Below are 20,510 nucleotides of genomic sequence, written 5' to 3'. Positions count from 1 at the left end.
TCTATAGTAAAAGAGATGCGAAAAAAAAGTCTACAATAAATCTCTCTTTAGATTGTGAAGTGTCAAATGAAAACAGCATATGCAAATGTGGGAATTCACTTAAAACAATCAACAGAATAAATTGAAAATCAGATTACACTACCACTTTACACCTTACATGCTGAAGCTAATATCCAGAAAAAATACCTTCTCTTGTACATCCTATACAAATCAATTCATTCTGATTATCTAAGTCTAAATCATTCATAAAATAAACTAATTAATAAGCTATCTATTATTTTGTTCTTCACATACTCCCATATTAAAGTTGGTATGTCACTGTTGTTCTTCTCACGGGTCTTTTCCCAATCCTTCTATCCTTACGATCAATTCAAGAAATGAAGGTTGCTACTGGAAAACGTGCTTACTTCGAAGTTTTCATGCTTCCTCCCAAAGAAGGCTCAGGATTAAGCTGTAACTTGTACATCTCCGGGAGATTTTGTAGGTGCCCAAACTTAATATTTGGTTAGCCAAAGCTAGTGGAAGACCTGAGAGGAAGAGGAATACTAGAGGGTCAGAAGTTGAGTGGGATATTACTCCAAACACTCAATAAATTTAATAAGCAAACAATTCATTGTTGCTTAAATACATACCAATGAACCTCCCGAATAATTTTGATCATATTTTAAAGGATTAATACGATCCACATGCAATGGGTCGAAGCTTGCAACAAGAGACGAGAGAGCTCAAGGCTACCATCGGAAGAAAGGAAGACAAGGAAATTGATGTAGCCTTCCCAGGTGAATCAAACATTCCGTCTTTTATTGTTGTAGCAAAACCACAAAACATGCACACCACGAAAACAACAACTCAATAGATATAATTCATTAAACTCCATGTGTTTGTGTGAATTTTATAAAGGATAAGGGCACATCGATCGATACACCAATGATGAGAACCAAAGCATAAGCAAAGAGAGAGGAACTTACAAACATGGTGACTCATTGATTCAATGTTGAAGCATCCATGAAGAAGATTCATAAGGAATTGGATGTCATCGTCTTCATCATCATTGTTATTGTCATTCTCACCGACGTTCTCTTCACTATCGTAGCCCTCTTCATCTCCGCTGCAGGTTCTAGATAAGCTGAGTTGTGTTGAGAATGAAGATGAGTGGTAAATTATATCTCTATATATAGGAGAGGAATTGGGCTCTATGGTCACAAGTTGTTACAAACATTACTAAAACATAATCTGATCTATTTAGTATAATCTGATTTGCTCCATAAAAGATCTGATTTACTAACTATTTTAATGCGAATGTCAAAGTTCTATTTTTGTGGGATTGTGGTCCTCATCCATATATAATATTTGTAATGTTTTTTAAAAAAAAATGTTGAATTCCCTAATTTTTAGGTGACGACTTTAACCTCCACGCTATTTAGCACGAGATTTTGAGTCTTGCATGCCTACCCTATCACCACCAAGACATCTTGAAAATGAATCGTATTTCGTGAATATGATATCTATCTAGCGTGATGCATGAAATATATGACAAAGGTGGATCTATTGATCAGTCATGTCATATAGGTCCGAAATGGATATCCAATTGCTTCGATTTGAATTATCTAGAGAATAAATTCCTGATATATAAAAAAGATGGACAATTACGTCTAGATCGATCCCTAACGCTAGAACTATGGGAGAAGGTGACCCAACTTAAAAAAATTAAATAAAATCTTGACACATGTCGCGGAAATAAAGAATTTGATATGAAAATTCTTTATTTCATAGGCTCCTTTTGTAACACGGAATGTCAAATTTGCAAAAGTAGTTCTTAGATACTCAGGGAACCATTTGGTGTGTAAAAGGTTCTCCGTCAAGGACGATTGTGTAAATAAGGATTTGTGTAATGACCCGATCGGTCATATTGAGAATTTATATTATGTTTGGTAGTTTGAGGTCATGAGTAGCTTTATGTGGTGCATTATGACTTGTGTTAATGTCGGTTTTGGTTTTCGAGGTGTTCGGGATTGATTTGGAAGAATGATTCTCAATTTGGAAGCTTTAAGTTGAGAGGGTTGACCAAGTTTAACTTTTGTGAATATGACCTCGAATCGGAGTTGTTATAGTTCTGTTTGGCCCGAAAGGTGATTTTTGACTTGGATATATGCCCGAATTCCCACTTAGATATTTCTAGAAGGTTTTGGCACTATTTGGTGAAAGTTGGAACTTTGTAGGTTTGAAGAGTTCATAGGTATGACCGGGAGTTGACTTTGGAGTTATCGGGCTCGGATTGTTATTCTAGAAGTTGGAATATGTTTGTTGTGTCATTTGAAACTTGTGTGCAAAATTTGAGGTGATTCCGAGTTGTTTAGAGATATCCTGTAACACCCCAAAGTTTTTAGACTAATATTTGCAATCTTAGTTGACCATCTTTATAACTAGCTAAGATAGATTTTACTTCGCACTTCCTAAATGTCAATTTGACGATATAGGAAAATTGCTTACTCTACATTGTGGTAATATGTACAAAGAAGTTTCATGGTGTTGATATGTTTAATACTTAATATCATTTTGGTAAATTATTATGAAATACATTAGATATTTATTGTTTTGGATAGCCACCTTTTGTTTATCCTTATCCAAGGTGATATATATCACCCTTGTGAAGATATCCTTAACAACCTCCTCTAATTTGGTCTTCTTTAGCAAAAGAAAACCTCAAAAACTCTTCTTCTCTCATAAAATTCCCCCACCAAGTCCCAACAAGACTTTTCTTAGTTGAGCCACAAGTTACTTCTCACTTTTGAGGCAAGTTTATCAAACCCGTTTTTGAATTGGAACACTGTTAGAATTGTTTGAATTATGTGTAAGACGTGTACATGAGATGATGAGCGTGTACCTGGCTTATATGTGGCAAAATTGACCGGTATAGACTCTTAGGTTACTTTATTCATTTAATTAGAAGTTGTTATTACTTATTACATCTTTCGTTGTTGAATTCATTCTTATATTCTTAGATTGTAGTCATTATTTCATGCTCTAGTTTCCATTGTCGAGTTTACTCTTATGTGGCTTAATTGAAGTTACTGTTACATGGTGTATATTTCATTGTCAAGTTTATTACGCTTTAACCGAAGTTGTTAGTACATATTCTATCTCTTGTTGAGTTACTCTTATAGACAGGTTGAGTTGTGTTGATAATGAGGATGATTGGTAAATTATATCTCTGTATATAGGAGAGGAATCGGGCTCTATGGTCAAAAGTTGTTACAAACTTTACTAAAACATAATGTGATTTACTTAGTATAATCTGATTTACTCCATAAAAGATCTGATTTACTCACTATTTTAATGCAAATGTCAAAGTTCTATTTTTGTGGGATTGTGGTCCTCATCCATATATAATATTTGTAATATTTTTTTTAAAAAAAATATTGAATTCCCGTAAATCGATAGGTGACGACTCGAACCTCCACGCTATTTAGCACGAGATTTTGAGTGTCGTGTGTCTACAATTTCGCCACGAAGGCATCTTGAAAGTGAATCGTATTTCATGAATATGATATCTATCTAGTGTGATGTATGAAATATTTGACAAAGGTGGATCTATTTATCGGTCATGTCATATAGGTTCGAAACGGACATCCAATCTTTGATTGAATTAAGCACATAATACAATGCCTGATATATAAAAAAGATGGACAATTACGTCTAGATCTATCCCTGACGCTAGAATTATGGAGAAGATGACCCAGTTAAAAATCATTAAATAAAATCTGGAGACATGTCACCGAAATAAAGAATTTGATATGAAAATTCATTATTTCACAGGCTCCTTTTGTGTGTAAACACGGAATGTCAACTTTGTAAAAGTAGTTCTTAGATACTCAGGGAACCATTTGGTGTGAAAAAGGTTCTCCGTGAAGGATGATTGTGTGAATAAGGATTTGTATAACGACCCGATCGGTCATTTTGAGAATTTACATTCTATTCGGTAGTTTGAGGTTATGCGTAGCTTTATATGGTGTATTATGACTTGTCGGTATCGTCGGTTTTGGTTCTTGAGAGGTTTGGGAATTATTTGGAAGAATGATTCTCAATTTGGAAGCTTTAAGTTGAAATGGTTGACCAAGTTTAACTTTTGTAAATTTGACCTTGGATCAGAGTTTTTATAGTTCCATTAGGTACGAATGCTGATTTTGGACTTAGATGAATGCCCGGATTTGCACTTAGATATTTCTAGAAGGTTTTGGCACTATTTGGCGAAAGTTGAAAATTTGAAGGTTTGAAAAGTTCATAGGTTTGACCGGGAGTTGGCTTTGGAGTTATCGGGCTTGGATTGTCACTACGGAAGTTGGAATATATTTGTCGTGTCATTTAGAACTTGTGTACAAAATTTGAGGTGATTCTCAGTTGTTTAGAGGTATTAGTTAACACCCTAAATTTTTTACACTAATATTTCCATTCTCAATTGGACATCTTTATAACTATGACAGATTTTACTTGGAACTTCCTAAACTTGAATTTGACGATATAGGAAAATTGCTTAACCATGATTAGCTTTCGATTTCCTGCCCAATGATCAGCTTTCACTGAGAGGAAATTTTCATTCTAGGGAGAGAATTAAATTAAAGTAAAATTCAATGGTAGAGCAATGTCACAAATGGTGGAAAGCAAAATGTACCGCAATCTACAGATGCGAAGAAAACTAAGAGTATTAATGTACTCCAAGGAATTGTGCCGCTAGATTTAGCAAAAGGAACGACGGATCAGACACCAAGCCAATGCAAATTGGTGACTAGGAATGGAAACAACAACATGCAGAGTAGCGCGAAGAGCTCATGGGCGGACAAGGTAGAAGAAGATACGATGGTGGAAGCAGAGGCGGGAAAATCACAATAAACTGTTCATTCATGGAGTAACGTAGTGGGGCCAATTCCTCAAACTGAAGGTTTTGACTTGAGTAGTGAGGAACTGACGTATCAAAATGTAAAAATTACAATTGACGATATCAAGGATAAGGTTGGGTACTGGAAATCAGCAGTGATCTGCTATGTGCTGGGATCTAATCCCCCTCTAGTAGTTATGGATGGTTATTTCAAAAGAATTTGGGGATATAGAGGAATTGACAAAGCTACAGTAGTGAATAAGGGGGTCTTCCATGTGAGATTTCAATCTGAAGAAGCTAGAAACAGAACAGTTGAGGAAGGAGTCCAGATGTTTGATAAAAAGCCAATAGGAATTAAACCTTGGAAGCAGGATATTGATATGAAAAAGGAGACAATTGACAGGATTCCAATATGGATTAGGCTTATAGGGTTGGACATCAAATATTGGGGGAAGAGTGCACTTACTAAGATTGCAGTAATGGTAGGAAAGCCATTAAAGGCAGATAGTGCTACATCACAGAAGGAAAGACTTACATTTGCTAGGATACTTGTTGAGGTATCAATCAATCAACAATATCCATCAACAATCATGTTTGAAAATGAATATGGGAAGATAATAGAACAAAGAGTGATGTATGAATGGAAGCCAGTAAATTGCCCCACATGTAATAAGTTTGGGCATGATCAATCAGACTACAGGAAAAACACAAAGAAGGAGGAAGAAAGGGAAAAACAAAGGCAAATTCAGAATGATCAGCATAATGATGGCAAGGGAGAGCAGGAAAGGCCTAAGGATAACACAGGCAAGGTAGGGAATGAAGAAGGCAGAGCAAAGGAGGTATAGATGATGGTGCAGCAAAAGAAGAAAGGGAAACACAGTACATTAACAAGGGCAAGAGAGATGACTCTAACTCTTGGGAACTCGTATGCAGCACTAGCAAAGAACACTGATGAGACAACTAAAGCAGATGGAAGCATAGCAAGCTCATCTAACCCTGGAGATAAGCAAGCTAGTTTGGGCCATAACATTGGAAAGGGTGGGGGAAACCCCCTACCTAATGGATAATATTGGGTGCTGGAATGTAAGGGGTCTAAATAAGTCAGCCAAGCAGAAAGAAGTAAACCTGTTTCTGCACAATATTAAGGCTGGTTTATTTGGACTCCTGGAGACAAAGATTAAGAGAACAAAGGCTCAACAAGCCTCTCTTAATCTTTGTAATGGGTGGTCTTTCAGCACAAACCTGCATAAACATCCAAGGGGTCGGATTTGGTTGTTATGGAAACCTCAAATATATGAGGTTGACATAATCACAGTTACTGCACAAGTAATTCACTGTCAGGTTAAGCATAGAGGAAGAAATGACAAGATGTATATAACTGTGGTGTATGTGTTTAATGATCAAGCCCTCAGAAGAGAACTATGGGAGGAGATAAGGACAATATGTAGTCAGGTTCAGGGACCTTGGAGTGTAATGGGGGATTTCAACTGTGTCCTCTATAAAGAGGAAAGGATTGGAAGTCCTGTTTCTGTATAAGAGATTTTAAGAAGTGTGTGGAGAATTGTGATTTGTATGACTTAAAATCTACTGGGGCTTATTTCACTTGGAATAACAAGCAAGAAGGGGATGATAAAGTTCTGAGCAAGATTGATAGAGTCCTAGTTAATAGTGATTGGCTAGCACTACTCCCTGCTTCCACAGTTCATTATATGGAAGAAGGGTTGTATGACCATTGCCCTGCTATTATCAGTTGGGAAAAAGGAGATAACAGGAAGAAGAAGCAGTTCAAATATTTTAATATGTGGAGTATGGCTCCAGACTTCTTAAAAAAATAGTGGAAGGCGGGCAAGAAGGGATACCAGGAAGCAAGCAATATCAACTAGTGGGGAAGTTGAATAGATTAAAGAAAGTGCTATGGAAGATCAACAGGGACAGATTTAGTGAAGTTGAAAAGAGAGCAGATCAAGCAAAGATGGAACTTCTAGCATGTCAAGCTAGAATTCAGACAAATCCTATGGATTATGAGTTGCATAAGCAGGAAAAGGAATTAGCACAAGCATATAGCAGCTGGGAAGATGCTAGATATCAGTACTTAAGGCAGAAGAGTAAAATGCAATGGGCAGTGCAAGGTGATCAAAATACAAGATTCTTTCACAATTGTATAAAGGCTAGGAGGAACACTAACAGAATCTTCTCAGTAAGGGATACTTATGGAGAAAATATCACAGAGATGGAGAAGATTGCAAACACATTTACAGAGTTCTATTCATCATTACTAGGCACAAGTAAAGGTGATAGAGATCATGTGTGTAGAAGTCTAGTGAAGAAGGGGGTTGTGGTGTCTGAAGAAGATAGGAAAATGCTAGTGGTTCCTTATTCAGAGAAGGAAGTAAAGCAAGCATTATGGGAAATTGCAGGGGATAAGAGTCCTGGTTCGGATGGATATGGGAGTCAATTCTACAAGGACAGTTGGAGAATAACTGGAAGGGATGTAACTGCAGCAGTTTCGGAATTTTTCAAGACTGGGAAACTGTTACATGTGCTGAATAATACTGTTATTACACTCATTCCAAAAGGAACTCATGCAGATTCAGTAGGTGATGACAGACCAATAGCTTGCTGCAGCACTGTCTACAAGATAATATTAAAGATGCTATGTCAAAGACTAAGGAAGGTACTGCTGGGATAATTTCAGAAAATCAAAGTGCATTTGTAGAAGGGAGATACATTGCACAAAACATCCTAATTTGTCAAGACTTAGTGAGGCTCTATGATAGGAAGAATACTACCAAGAGCTGTCTTATAAAGATTGATCTCAAGAAGGCTTATGACTCGGTGGATGGGAATTTGTGGAAGAAATGTTGTATGCACTGAATTTCCAATCCAATTCATAAGCTGGATCATGAGGTGCATTACAACTACACAATATACAATAGCTATTAATGGTGGTATGTATGGATGCATAGCAGGAAAGAGGGGTGTAAGACAGGTGGATCCAATATCCCCACTGTTGTTTGTAATATGTATGGAGTATTTTTCTCGAATCATGAGAATGGTGGCTGAACAAGATGGATTTTCTTACAAAATGCAAGGGGCTGCAACTAAATCATCTCTGCTTTGCAGATGATATATTACTGTTTTGCAAAGGGGAGCTCCAAGCTATAGTACTGATGTTGAGAGGACTACAAAGCTTCTCAAATGCATCTGTACTTACTACAAATGCTGCAAAATCTGATATCTTCATTGCAAATATGGATGAACAATGCTTGCAAGACTTATGTGAGTTGACAGGATACAAGAGGGGATCCCTACCTTTCAGATATCTTGGGGTACCTATATCATCAAAGAAACTTGTAGCACTGGATTGTGAAATCTTAGTGGATAAGATGACAATGAAGATAAAATGCTGGGGGACAAGAAACTTATCATATGCAGGGAGAGTTTTACTGGTAAATGCAGTACTAATGCACATACACTCTTACTGGGCATCCATCTTTGTTTTGCCTAAGAAAGTGATTAAAAGCATTATAGGAGTATGTATGAGTTTCTTGTCGGATGGGAAAGTCCACACTAATAAGTCATCTCTGGCAGCATGGGACTTGGTATGCAGGACAAAAAGACATGGAGGCTTAGGGGTACATGATACTGCTGCCTGGAATGAAGCAGTTATAGCAAAGTATGTCTGGAACATAGCAGCCAAAACAGATAATATGTGGGTCAGATGGGTAAACCATGTTTACTTAAAAGGGAGAGACTGGTGGCAGTACAAACCTCCTATAGATTGTAGCTGGTAATGGAGGAAAATTTGTACAATAAGAGATAAGTTTGCTGATGGATACACACAGAATCATTGGCTAACTACTAATGGAGTTTATACACTAAATAATGGCTATAGCTGGAAGAAAGGGGCTATGGAAGACCGGCCTTGGCGAGGGTGGGTATGGAATAAGATGAACATGCCTAAACACAACCTAATCTGTTGGTTAGTAGCACATAACAGACTCTTGACGAAAGATAGACTGAAACATATGGGAATTAGCAAAGACAGCTTATGTGAGATATGTGGAGCTGCAGAAGAAACAGTTGCTCATTTGTTCTTCGAATGTCCACTTGCGAGGAGGTGTATGGAAGACACTCTGAGATAGATAAACATAGACATCAGGAATATGGAGCTGCGAGGGTTAGGCAGAAGAATGACCAAACAAGTTAAAGGTAAAATATGCAGGGCAATTGTGTTGGCCATACTAGCAGCTGTAGTTTATACCATATGGAGAGCAAGGAACTTAGCACTCTGGGAACATAAGGTGATACGACCTGGGCAGCTATGCAGTCAGATAAAGCAAGATTGCAAGCATAAAGCACTTGAAGCATTGAGGAGAAGACACACAAGCAGAGAGAAAGATTGGATAGAAAAAATTTATAGAGAAAATGTATAGTTGAGATTTGTATATAAGAGATAGAATGGACATTTAGAGAGAAGTCTAATTGTATTTCTGAGATGTAAATTTTGATAAGTGATAAATAAGATCTTTTTGTTCGACAAAAAAAAAAAAAAGTTGCTTAACCTAGATTGTGTTAATTTGTTCAAAGAAGTTTCATGGTGTTGCTATGTTTAACACTTAATATCATTTTGATAAATTGTTATGAAATACACTAGAAGTGTGTTTGGTATGAAAGAAAATATTTTCTAATTTTCCCATGTTTGGTTGGTTTAAATATTTTGAAAAATATTTGCCTCATGAACTCATTTTCCTCCAATTGGAGGAAAATATTTTCCTTATCAAAATAAGAGAAAACATTTTCCAAAACTCTTTTCAACCTTCTCTACCATATTCCCCATCCCCACCAACGCACACCCACCCACCCCTCCCCCAAACCACCCCTACTGTAACGATACGGCCGGTCGTTTTGAGAATTAAAGCCCCAATCCCCTGTTAACTACTTCCCCTGGGATCGTCCGTTTTGAGTTTCGGAGTGTTTTGGGACACTTAGTCCCTAAACGGAGGCTTAAGTCTTAGAATTTGGACCGTAGTCGGAACAGTGTAAAGACGACTCCGAAATAGAGTTCCGTCGATTCCGTTAGCGCCATTGGATGATTTTGAGCTTAGTGGTCCGGATTGTATTTTGGAGGTCCGTAGCTCAATTAGGCTTAAAATGGCGAAAATTAAATATCACGGCGGAGATCTCATCATAAGTCTACGTGAGATCAGCAATCAGTTAATTAGGGGATTTTTTATCTTTTATAGAGTTGTACCTAATGTAGGACTCCCCTACTATATAAAGGGAGGTCTGATTACTTGTAAAGGACATGGTAACACACATTCCAAAGCAGTATATTATTAATTTCTTTCTTTAAGCTCATGTTCTTCTATATCTTGATATTGATCCAGCTGCATCTAGTTCAAGTGTGATTGACTTTCCAAGACTGTATCTGTTCAAGTTCTGCGGTTTGAATTTACTTTATCATTGTTCATTTCAATTGCAATTCTAGTTTATCGCTTTGTGTCAATTAGATCCACGTATCCTTAAACTCATTTACAAATTCAATTGTTATCCGATTTAGAGGGTAAAGTCAGTGTAGCAGCACTCACAGCCTGATATATGTCAAATATAAACAAATTAAATATTCCTCTCTCTAGCAAGGGTCCAAAATTCAAATCGCTAAAGATCCCACCTTTGTTTTATACTACTAATTTCAAAATTTTTATTTCTTTGTTAAATTTTGTGCCAAGTCAAACATTTCCACATCAATTGTTACCGGAGAGTATTCTCTTAAGAGTTTGAAGAAATAGAGGAGTTGATATTTCTAATACGGTTGGATCCCGTAAAAGGTTTCATCCAAATTGAATCAATGAGTCACCAAATTGTTAGTTCTTTTCTTCATTAATAGCCTTTTGTATTTGATTAGTATTCTATTCTTTTATTCTTTAATTGGTTCTTACACTTATAAGTGTCAATATGCTTAGGTAATGGAGCGTTGCTGCTTGAACGATCTCCCTTCCAGATATAATGGTATCTACAAGTTTGTTTATAAATATTGTAACACATGAAAAAATAAAAATTGATGCCATAAAAAATCTTTTAAAATTCACTCTTCTTAATCTTTCAGATCCATAAAGCATTTTTTTCTTCTGCTAGAGTAAGTCGTCGTTTCAACATTTAATAAAGGGGATAGAATCCCCTTTTTCTAGTTTGCAAAGAGTGGTTCAAATTATAATTTTATCAATTTCAGTGTTCAATTTTTGTAAAATACTTATTGTAAGCCATCTTTATATACTGTAGTTTTGGAAAGAGTATCATGCTATGTCTAAACATCAAACAGCTAGCTTTGAATGTTCGGATTTATGCACAAAATCTTTAAGTTGGAGATTCTATCGTTTAAACATTAAGTATTTAGCTTTAAATGTTCGAGGACGTAGAGTATTTATCTATAATTTGTTTAAATCTTACGTTTCGATTTTAAGAATTATTAAGTTTAATGCAGTTGCTTGAATTCCATTGAATCATTGATCAGCTGCAGCAGCAGCAACAACAAGAGCAGCACTAGCAAGATCAGCAGCAACAGTAAGAGCGCCAACAATAACAGCAACGACAACAGCTACAACATATTAGAGTAGCGAGTGGTAGTGGTAGCAGCATTAGCAGTGTAGTAATTTGAATATAGGGAATTACATGTATGTCTCACAGGAGCGGAGCTACAATACTATGTACTTTCCATAGGACTATTAGTTTTTTATTATTAGACATATATTCACATTAGGAAATTCATGAAATATGTATAATTAGTTAATCGATTACCTAGAGAATGTGCATCTATCTTATATCTTTGTTTTAGAGAACTCTAGTTTGTCTTAAAAGACAAAATAATATACTATATGGTTCATAATTTCATATAACTGACCCTTATGTTTAGTTTGTCCAGTTACAACAATAATCCCGTTAAACAACATCTCTTTATTTGGATTTCCCAGCATGATGAGAATAAATAACGATCCAAAAATGATAGTACTCCACATATGTTCGACGACACCATACCATCTAAAGAGTAATTTACAGGTAGATGTGTGTAACTACACCTTATTTACGTATCTATGTTGGGAATAAAAATAATAATCCCGCCCAGAAATAATATCCACGTTAAATAACAATAACACAAGAGAGTAACAACGACACCAAATCTTTTAACAGGGCAAAATACAATACCCGAGCGGAGCAATATTATCACAATAATATTACAATTTAGTAGTATCAAGAGACTACTACAACTTTGAAAGATATAACATTCTTTATTTTAAACACCTCACAATAATAGTACTCACAAACACTATTTATCTCACAGACAATCTGTGGATTAATCTCTCTATGCTCTATTCGCTCTTTGATTTTGGTGTGAGTGGATGAACGAACAAAGCTCCTATTTATAGGAGTGAATGACCGCCCATAGAACCAATCAGGAGATTGGATTTCATATGCAAGTTGCATATTGCAATTTGCAAATCTAAAACCAAATATGTTACAAAACCAATTTGATAGATCCGCCTAACTTGCCTTTTGTTTAGCCAATAATATTTATTCTTTCTTTATCCTTTTTGTTTCTTTTATTTGGGGACTCCACAAATCTCTCCCTTAATTTTGATTTTTCTTCTTCACTCAAGGACTTGATCTCAATCTCTGAAAATCTTCAAACTTGAAAGGTTTGGTAAAAATATCCGCAACTTGATCATGAGATTTCACATACTTGAGCTCAACTTCCTTCTTGGCAATGCATTCTCTGAAGAAGTGATACCTTGTATCAATATGCTTGCTTCGATCATGATACACTGGATTCTTCGCGAGTGCCTGTGCGGATTTGTTATCAATACAAATCTCTGTAGCTTCAATTTGCGGCAGATTGAGTTCCTTCAACAATCTTCTTAACCAAATAGCATGACAGGTACATATGTTGCTGCTACATATTCGGCTTCACAAGTCGAGAGAGTTACAATTGATTGTTTCTTTGAACTCCAAGAAATAATAGAATCACCCAATAAAAATACAAAACCAGTTGTACTTTTTCTATCATCAATATCTCCCGCATAATCACTATCACAAAATCCCATAAGGTTGAAATCACTAGAAGAAGAATAAAATAACCCAAAGTCAATCGTACCTTTTAGGTAACGAAGAATTCTTCTAGTAACTTTCAAATAAGTGGAGGTAGGAGCTTCCATGAAGCGGCTTACTACTCCAATTGCAAAGAGTATATCTAGCCTGGTACAAGTCAAGTACCTCAAACTTCCCACAAGACTTTTGAAAAATGTGGGATCCACTTTTTCTCCTTCATCAAACTTGGACAATTTTGTCCCACTCTCCATCGGTGTGTTCACGGGGTTGCAATCGAGCATGTTGAACTTCTTCAATATCTCTTCTGTATAGCTTTCTTGAGAGATAAAAATTTCATCCTCCATTTGCTTCACTTCTAGGCCCAGGTAGTATGACATGAGCCCTACGTCTGTCATCTCAAACTCACGGGACATACCTTTCTTAAAAGCTTCAAACAAACTTGAGTTATTGCCCGTGAAAATAAGGTCATCAACATAAAGAAAACAAGTAAAATATCTCCATTAGTAAGAACTTTAAGGTAAAGAGCATATTCATGGAGACAACGAGTAAACCCATTGTCTTGAAAATACTTGTCGATGCAACTATTCCACGCTCGTGGGGCTTGCTTTAATCCATATAAAACTTTCTTCAACCGCAACACTTTATCTTCATGGTTTTTGACCACGAAGCCCAATGGTTGTTCAACATAGACTTCTTCTTCAAGATAGCCATTTAAGAAGCTGACTTGACATCTAGTTGATGGATCTTCCACTTCATTTGCGCCGCCAAAGAGACCAGCAAACGAATCATCTCCATGCGGGCAACAGGTGCATAGACTTGTTCATAGTCAATGCCTTGCCTTTGCTTATAGCCTTTAGCCACAAGTCGTGCCTTGTATTTCTCCACATCTCCATCAGCATTCTTCTTTATTTTGTATACCCATTTCACTCCAATAGCTCGATGACCCTTGGGAAGAGTTGTTAACTCCCAAGTGTTGTTCTTCTCTATTGACTCAATCTCCTCTTCCATGGCTTGTCTCCACTTTTTGTTTCTAACAACTTCATCAAAGTTCATTGGTTCACTGTCAGCAAAAAGACAACATAAAAAATCAAAATTAGTAACTTCTTCTGTGTCCTCATAGAGCTCTTGAATACTCCTTGTCCTTTGCGGCTGTTCATTTGAACTTTATTGAGAAGAGGGAGATGCAACATTGGTTGGAGAAGGAGGTGGAGTTGTATCCTGCACAGGTTCCACGGTCTCTGGTTCTTCTTCAGCACCAAAATATGGAAAAAAATCATATGAAGTTTCTTCCTGAGCTTCCCAATCCCATGCCAATTCTTCATCAAATTCAACATCGCGACTTACCACCACCTTACCGCTGCTTGGGTTGTATAACTTGTAGCCTTTTGAACTCGTATCATAGCCAACAAACACATGCTTAACACTTCGATCGTCAAGCTTCGCTCTCCCTTGCTGTGGCACATGAGCATATGCTATGCTCCCAAAGATTCTCAAATGTTTGACACTTGGCTAACTTCCACTCCATGCTTCTTGAGGGATTTGATCTCTGACATTTCTTGTTGGAGACCTCTTGTTCAAATAAACTGCACAAGAAACAGCTTCGGCCCAAAATTCCTTGGGCATACTTTTAGCTTTCAACATACATCGAGCCATATTAAGAATCGTTTCATTCTTTCTCTCTGCAACTCCATTTTGTTGGGGTGAATAAGGTACCGTTAGAGGGCGACGAATTCCATGAGACTGACAAAAGTCATTAAATTCGTTTGAAGTGAATTCGCCTCCTCTATCGGACCTTAGAGCTTTAATTTCATAGCCACTTTCTTTCTCCACAAGTACTTTGAAATTTTTAAAAGCAGCAAAAGCTTTAGATTCTTGGATCAAGAAATAAACCCAAGTCTTTCTACTAAACTCATCAATGAAAAGCATAAAGTATCTACTTTTACCAGAAGAAGGTGGATTGATTGGTCCACATACATCAGTGTGAACAAGCTGGAGCGGCTTGGTTGATCTTGATATGGCCTCCTTTGGAAAACTCCTCCTTGCATGTTTTCCAAGAAGACAAGCTTCACACGATTGATTTGGATGATTGATTGATGGTATCCCATGTACCATGTTCTTTTATCCCATTGATTTGAGCGCTTCAAAATTCAATTACCCAAATCGCATGTGCCAACACCATGATTCATCTTGCACATTAGCCTTCAAACGCTTTGCATCAATTGTTTTAAGATTCAGAGAAAATAATCTATTCTTTGCCATATGCACTTTAGCAATTAGAATTCCACTTGAATCTCTAAGCCAAAGATGCATATTTTTCATGTGGATGTCATATTCCTTTTCAAGAAGTTGGCCCAAACTCAAAATATTACTTTTTAATTTTGGTACATAATAAACATCTTGAATTAGCTTGTGACTACCATCTTTACAGGAGATCAGAATCGTACCTATCCCTTCGATTTGAATCTTTGAGGTATCTCCAAAGGACACATTACCTCTCACTGTTTCATTGATCTCCACAAACATTTCTTTGCATCCACACATATGATTGCTTGCTCCATTGTCCAAATACCACGAGCTGCAATCATCCCTGTATTCTTCCTTGAGTGCCAGCAATAACGTTGACTCATCTTTTTCTTTCTTGTCATCGACAAGGTTAGCTTTCTCTTCAACATTGCTACGATATTCCCAAGAGTAGTGGCCAAATTTATGACAATTATAACACTCAATTTTTTATGTCCATTATTTTCTTGGTAGTAGCCACGTCCTCTTCCTCCTCTTTGTCCACGAGCACGACCTCTGAATGTTTGGTGGATTTTAACTTCATTATTGAAGTTGTTACCGTTACTTCTTCCTCTGCCATGACCGCCACGGCCTCGTCCTCGACCTCGATATCTTTTTTCACCTCCATAATCCTTAAAGGATGCCTGAGTTTTAAGAAGTTGCTCCAGTGGCACTTCTTGTCTCCTCTTGATCTTTTCTTCATGGGCCTGTAAAGAACCCTCCAATTGCTCCACCATCATAGAGTCTAAATCTTTAGACTCCTCTATAGCACACACCACAAAATCAAATTTAGGTGTTAAAGTGAGAAGGCTCTTTTCTACCACACGGACATCTTCTATGTCCTCCCCGTATCGTCTCAATTGATTTACAACAGCCTTCACTTTTGAAAAATAATCCGAAATGCATTCGGATTCTTTCATTTTTAAAACTTCAAAATCAGCCCTTAGAGTTTGAAGTTTTACCTTCCTCAGCTTGTCAACTCCTTGGAGAGAATTTTTTAAAATCTCCCAAGCTTCCTTTGAGGTGGTAGCATCTGCCACCTTCTCAAACATAGCATCATCCAAACATTGGTGGATGAGCGTGAGGGCTTGTTGATCCTTCTTCCCTGTCTTTGCCAAGACATTTTTTTCATTTTGAGGCAGAGCTTCGTCATTATCGGGTTTTGCATACCCTCTATCTACGATTTCCCACACATCATGGGAGCCTACAATGACTTTCATACGTAGACACTATTTCTCATAATTATCTTTTGTGAGACGGGGATACTGAAAAGACAGCGGACCATTACTCGCCATGGCTCTGATACCACGTTGTTGGGAATAAAAATAATAATACCGCCCAGGAATAATATCCACAGTAAATAACAATAACACAAGAGAATAACAACGACACCAAATCTTTTAACGGGGTAAAATACAATACCCGAGCGGAGCAATATTATCACAATAATATTACAACTTAGTAGTGTCAAGAGACTACTACAACTTTGAAAGAAATAACACTCTTTATTTTAAACACCTCAGAATAATATTACTCACAAATAATATTAATCTCACAGACTACAATCTGTGAATTACTCTCTCTATGCTCTATTCGCTCTCTGATTTTGGTGTGATTGAATGAACGAACAAAGCTCCTATTTATAGGAGTGAATGACCGCCCATAGAACCAATCAGGAGATTGGATTTCATATGCATGTTGCATATTGCAATTTGCAAATCTAAAACCAAATCTCTTACAAAACCAATTTGATAGATCCGCCTAACTTGCCTTTTGTTTAGCCAATAATATTTATTCTTTCTTTATTCTTTTTGTTTCTTTTATTCAGGGACTCCACAATCTATATATTCAAGGGAAGATAGAAGTTTGTCTTTAGGGTGTTGCCTAAGCCTGATTTTAGTCCTTGTATTAGTGGACCAAGCACGTCATTTAACCTTTAACTGGATAAAGTGTGCAATTTTTGTCCTTTAACCTAACGTCAAGTTAACATTGTTAACTTTTGTTCTTTTCTTAACTACTTCAATATACATAGAGTTTATACTCCATTTGCATCTGCATATCTCTAACGCAGAAGACATGAAATCTTGGCAAACAAAAGAGTTAAGCAAACATAATAGTTAAAAACCAGTAACTGAAGAACACAGATCTACCCCATATGGTGCACCTAGTATATATATTGAAAGAAAGAAAGCCAATAAAATCACATAAGTTGCATTGCTAGTAAGCTATTTTCTTTTTTTTTTTTTTTTTTTTGAAGAATGTTTTTATTACTTATGTCATGTCCTGTGGAAGTCGGTACTGAAGTCACTCGTGTATTAGCGAAAACTGATATATTGCCAAGTTAAATTAAAGGAATCTATACCCTTTCAAGAATAGTTCCTCCTTATTCTTGGTCAAGGACGATCGCAGTTAGGAACCCTGTTATGTACTATGCAAAAAGAGCCAAGAACTGATCGTTCGTGCAAACATTTCAATACTAAGTAGGCGTTTGGACATGAATTTCATTTTTTTTTTCAATTTTGAAATGTCACTAAAATTTGAATTGAAGATGAAATTGTGTTTGGTTATAATTTTTGCAACATATTTGGATGTCATTTTTTTCAAAATCATGAAGGATGATTTATACCCCACAGCTTGTAAAAAATATCAAAATCACCCCAATTTGATTATCTTACTTGAAATAAAGAATCAAAATGCAATTGTTTAACTGTTATCATATTCTGCTTTACTGTAATACACTGAAGATGCAAAATAAATATCACATTTTCTAATTCTACTAACAGACAGAAAAGGTGCAAAAGCGGGCATAGCCACATATTTCTCATAACCATATAATCAAACTTTCAAAAGGCAGAGTTCAAGAATCAACTAGGACTAATGCTCCAGCATCAGTCGCCAAAGATGTATCTGTCAAAGATGAAAAAGTGATGGTGTAACGACCCGGCCGGTCGTTTTTGGAATTTTTGCCCCGATCCCCTATTAACTTCTTCCCCTAAGTTCATTTATGCTATTTTGGCTTGCCGGGACGTTTGGTGTTGGGTTTTCGGAGAGTTTTGGAACACTTAGTCCCTAAATGAGAGCGTAAGTGTTGGAAAGTTGCCCGTAGTCGGAACAGTGTGAAGACGGCCTCGAAATGGAAATCCGATGGTTTCGTTAGCTCCGTTAGGTGATTTCGGGGTTGGGAGCGTGTTCGGAATGTGTTTCGGAGGTCCGTAGCTAATTTAGGCTTGAAATGTCGAAAGTTGGAATTTCGAAGTTTCTGGTCCGATAGTGTGATTTTGATCCGAGGGTCGGAATGGAATTCCGGAAGTTGCAGTAGCTCCGTCATGTCATTTGGTATGTGTGTGCAAAGCTTCAGTTCATTCGCACGTGTTTTGGTTAGGTTTTTTATCGAAAGCGTATTTTGAAGAAAATCGGAGTTCTTAGGCTTAAATCCTTGATTAATTCGAGTTTCCGGTATTGTTTTAGGTGTCTTAAGGATTGCTACAAGTTTGAATAGGGTATTAGGTGATGTTGGTGCTTTTGGTTGAGGTCCCGGGGGCCTCGGGATGAGTTCGGATGGTTGACGGAAGGTTGTTGGAGTTGAAGAGCTGCTGAAGATTTCTGGTATCTGTCATAACCGCATTTGCGGTTGGGTTTCCACAGGTGCGGAGCCGCAGAAGCGGCCGGGCCAGCGCAGATACGGACGTTGGTGCTCCCTCAGCTTTCCGCAGATGCGGAAGTTTAACCGCAGATGCGGTTTCGCACCTACGAAATTAGTATCGCAGATGCGGCCCTTGGTTGGTTAATGGAAACCGCAGAAGCGGCATATGTTCCGCAGAAGCGGGACCGCAGATGCGGAAATCACTGGAATGAAATATGAAATTCGAGGGTTTAGTTTCAAAAGCTAGAAAAATCAAATTGGAGCTCGGGAGAGGGAGATTCTGAGAGGAATTTGAAGAGGAGATCATTGGGTAACGTTTCTTTAATCTTTTCTAGTTATATTCCATCAATCTATTGTTAATTTTACCATTTAAATTCGGATTGGGGATCAAAAATTGGGAAAAATTGGAAGAAACTTCTTTGACCGAATTATTGAGTTTTGAGTGGGTGTTTGACCTCCGATTTGGGAGATTTTTGAATGGTTAGACTCGTGAGAGTACGGGGGTTCTGAAAATGCAAAATTTATCCGATTCCGAGACGTTGGCCTGAGGGGCGTTTTGGTTATTTTTCCTAAATTTGCGTCTTAGCTTTAAATTAAATAGTAGAATCAGTTGCTTGAGATGTTATTTATGTAATTTAATTGAATAGATTTGGGCCATTTGGAGTCGGATACTCGTGGCAAACGTGTGGTTTCGAATTGATTTTGGAGCCGGTTTGAGGTAAGTGGCTTATCTAACCTTATGTGGGGGACCTTCTCCCCTTAGGATATGATACTTGGTAATTGAATGCCTTGTACGTGAGGTGACGAGCGCGTACTTGAGCTAATTGTTGAAACATCCGGTTTTACTTTAAGTACTTAAACTGAGTTTCTTCCTTACTTGCTTTATTCTACATGCAAAATATATCCTGTGTTAGTTTAGAAGAGCATGATTAGTGAATTAATTGTCTATTTGCTTAAACTGCCTTAATTGCATTATGTGAAACATGTTAGGCTAGAATTTACTGTTTACTCATTACGGACTTAGTTTTTATTTTGATGTCCTTGAGCTGTTGTTGTGTGTTTTAAATTGGGACTACGGGACGACATCCCGGGAGATCCCCTGCGCGTAATTATGGTCTGGATTGAGGTGCGGGATACCAAGAGATCCCTGGCACGTGCATTGAGCATACCAAGAGATCCTCGGGATACCAAGAGATCCCTAGAGTGTATATTGAGAATACCAAGAGATCCCGATTATTTATCTTGCTGTGAGGGGGTATTTCCTTGTAGTTGCTTTTCTCTCTGTTTCCGTTATTGCACTTTTATTATACTGTGTAGATCTTTATTATCGATTCTCAGTTTTATTTCTTATTGTCCTGTTATTCATAATGTATATATATATTTATCTCAGTAGGGCCCTGACCTTCCTCGTCACTACCCAACCGAGGTTAGGCTTGGCACTTACTGAGTACCGCTGTGGTGTACTTAGGCCCTTTCTGCGCATGTTTTTCATGTGCAGATCCAGGTAGCTCCACCTAGGCGTATCACCCTCGAGGCCTAGAGATCTAGCAGAGACTTCGAGGTACATCTGCCGCGCCCGCAGACCAAGTAGTCTTTATCTTATTCTAGCTT

At 37.4% G+C, this 20,510-nt stretch overlaps 2 protein-coding genes and 1 long non-coding RNA gene across 3 annotated transcripts; all 3 read left to right on the top strand.

Moving 5' to 3' along the window:
- The first annotated feature begins 691 nt into the window (after positions 1 to 691).
- Positions 692 to 5,718, top strand: LOC109206958. The gene is made up of 2 exons (XM_019369835.1): positions 692 to 779; positions 4,913 to 5,718. Exons 1-2 carry the CDS (start codon positions 692 to 694, stop codon positions 5,716 to 5,718), a joined length of 894 nt encoding a protein of 297 aa, XP_019225380.1.
- Positions 5,719 to 7,941: 2,223 nt separating this feature from the next.
- Positions 7,942 to 9,018, top strand: LOC109206956. The gene is made up of 2 exons (XM_019369834.1): positions 7,942 to 8,598; positions 8,719 to 9,018. The coding sequence occupies exons 1-2, from the start codon at positions 7,942 to 7,944 to the stop codon at positions 9,016 to 9,018; spliced, it is 957 nt and encodes a 318-aa protein (XP_019225379.1).
- Positions 9,019 to 10,692: 1,674 nt separating this feature from the next.
- LOC109206959 lies at positions 10,693 to 11,647 on the top strand. The gene is made up of 3 exons (XR_002064930.1): positions 10,693 to 10,739; positions 10,840 to 10,885; positions 11,358 to 11,647. It is a non-coding gene; the product is annotated as an uncharacterized LOC109206959 (long non-coding RNA).
- The last annotated feature ends 8,863 nt before the right edge of the window (positions 11,648 to 20,510 follow it).

The sequence above is a fragment of the Nicotiana attenuata genome, unplaced genomic scaffold (assembly GCF_001879085.1).
Source record: "Nicotiana attenuata strain UT unplaced genomic scaffold, NIATTr2, whole genome shotgun sequence".
NCBI lineage: Eukaryota > Viridiplantae > Streptophyta > Magnoliopsida > Solanales > Solanaceae > Nicotiana > Nicotiana attenuata.
Note: the sequence above shows the minus strand (reverse complement) of the source record. Positions and strands in the feature narration are given on the sequence as shown.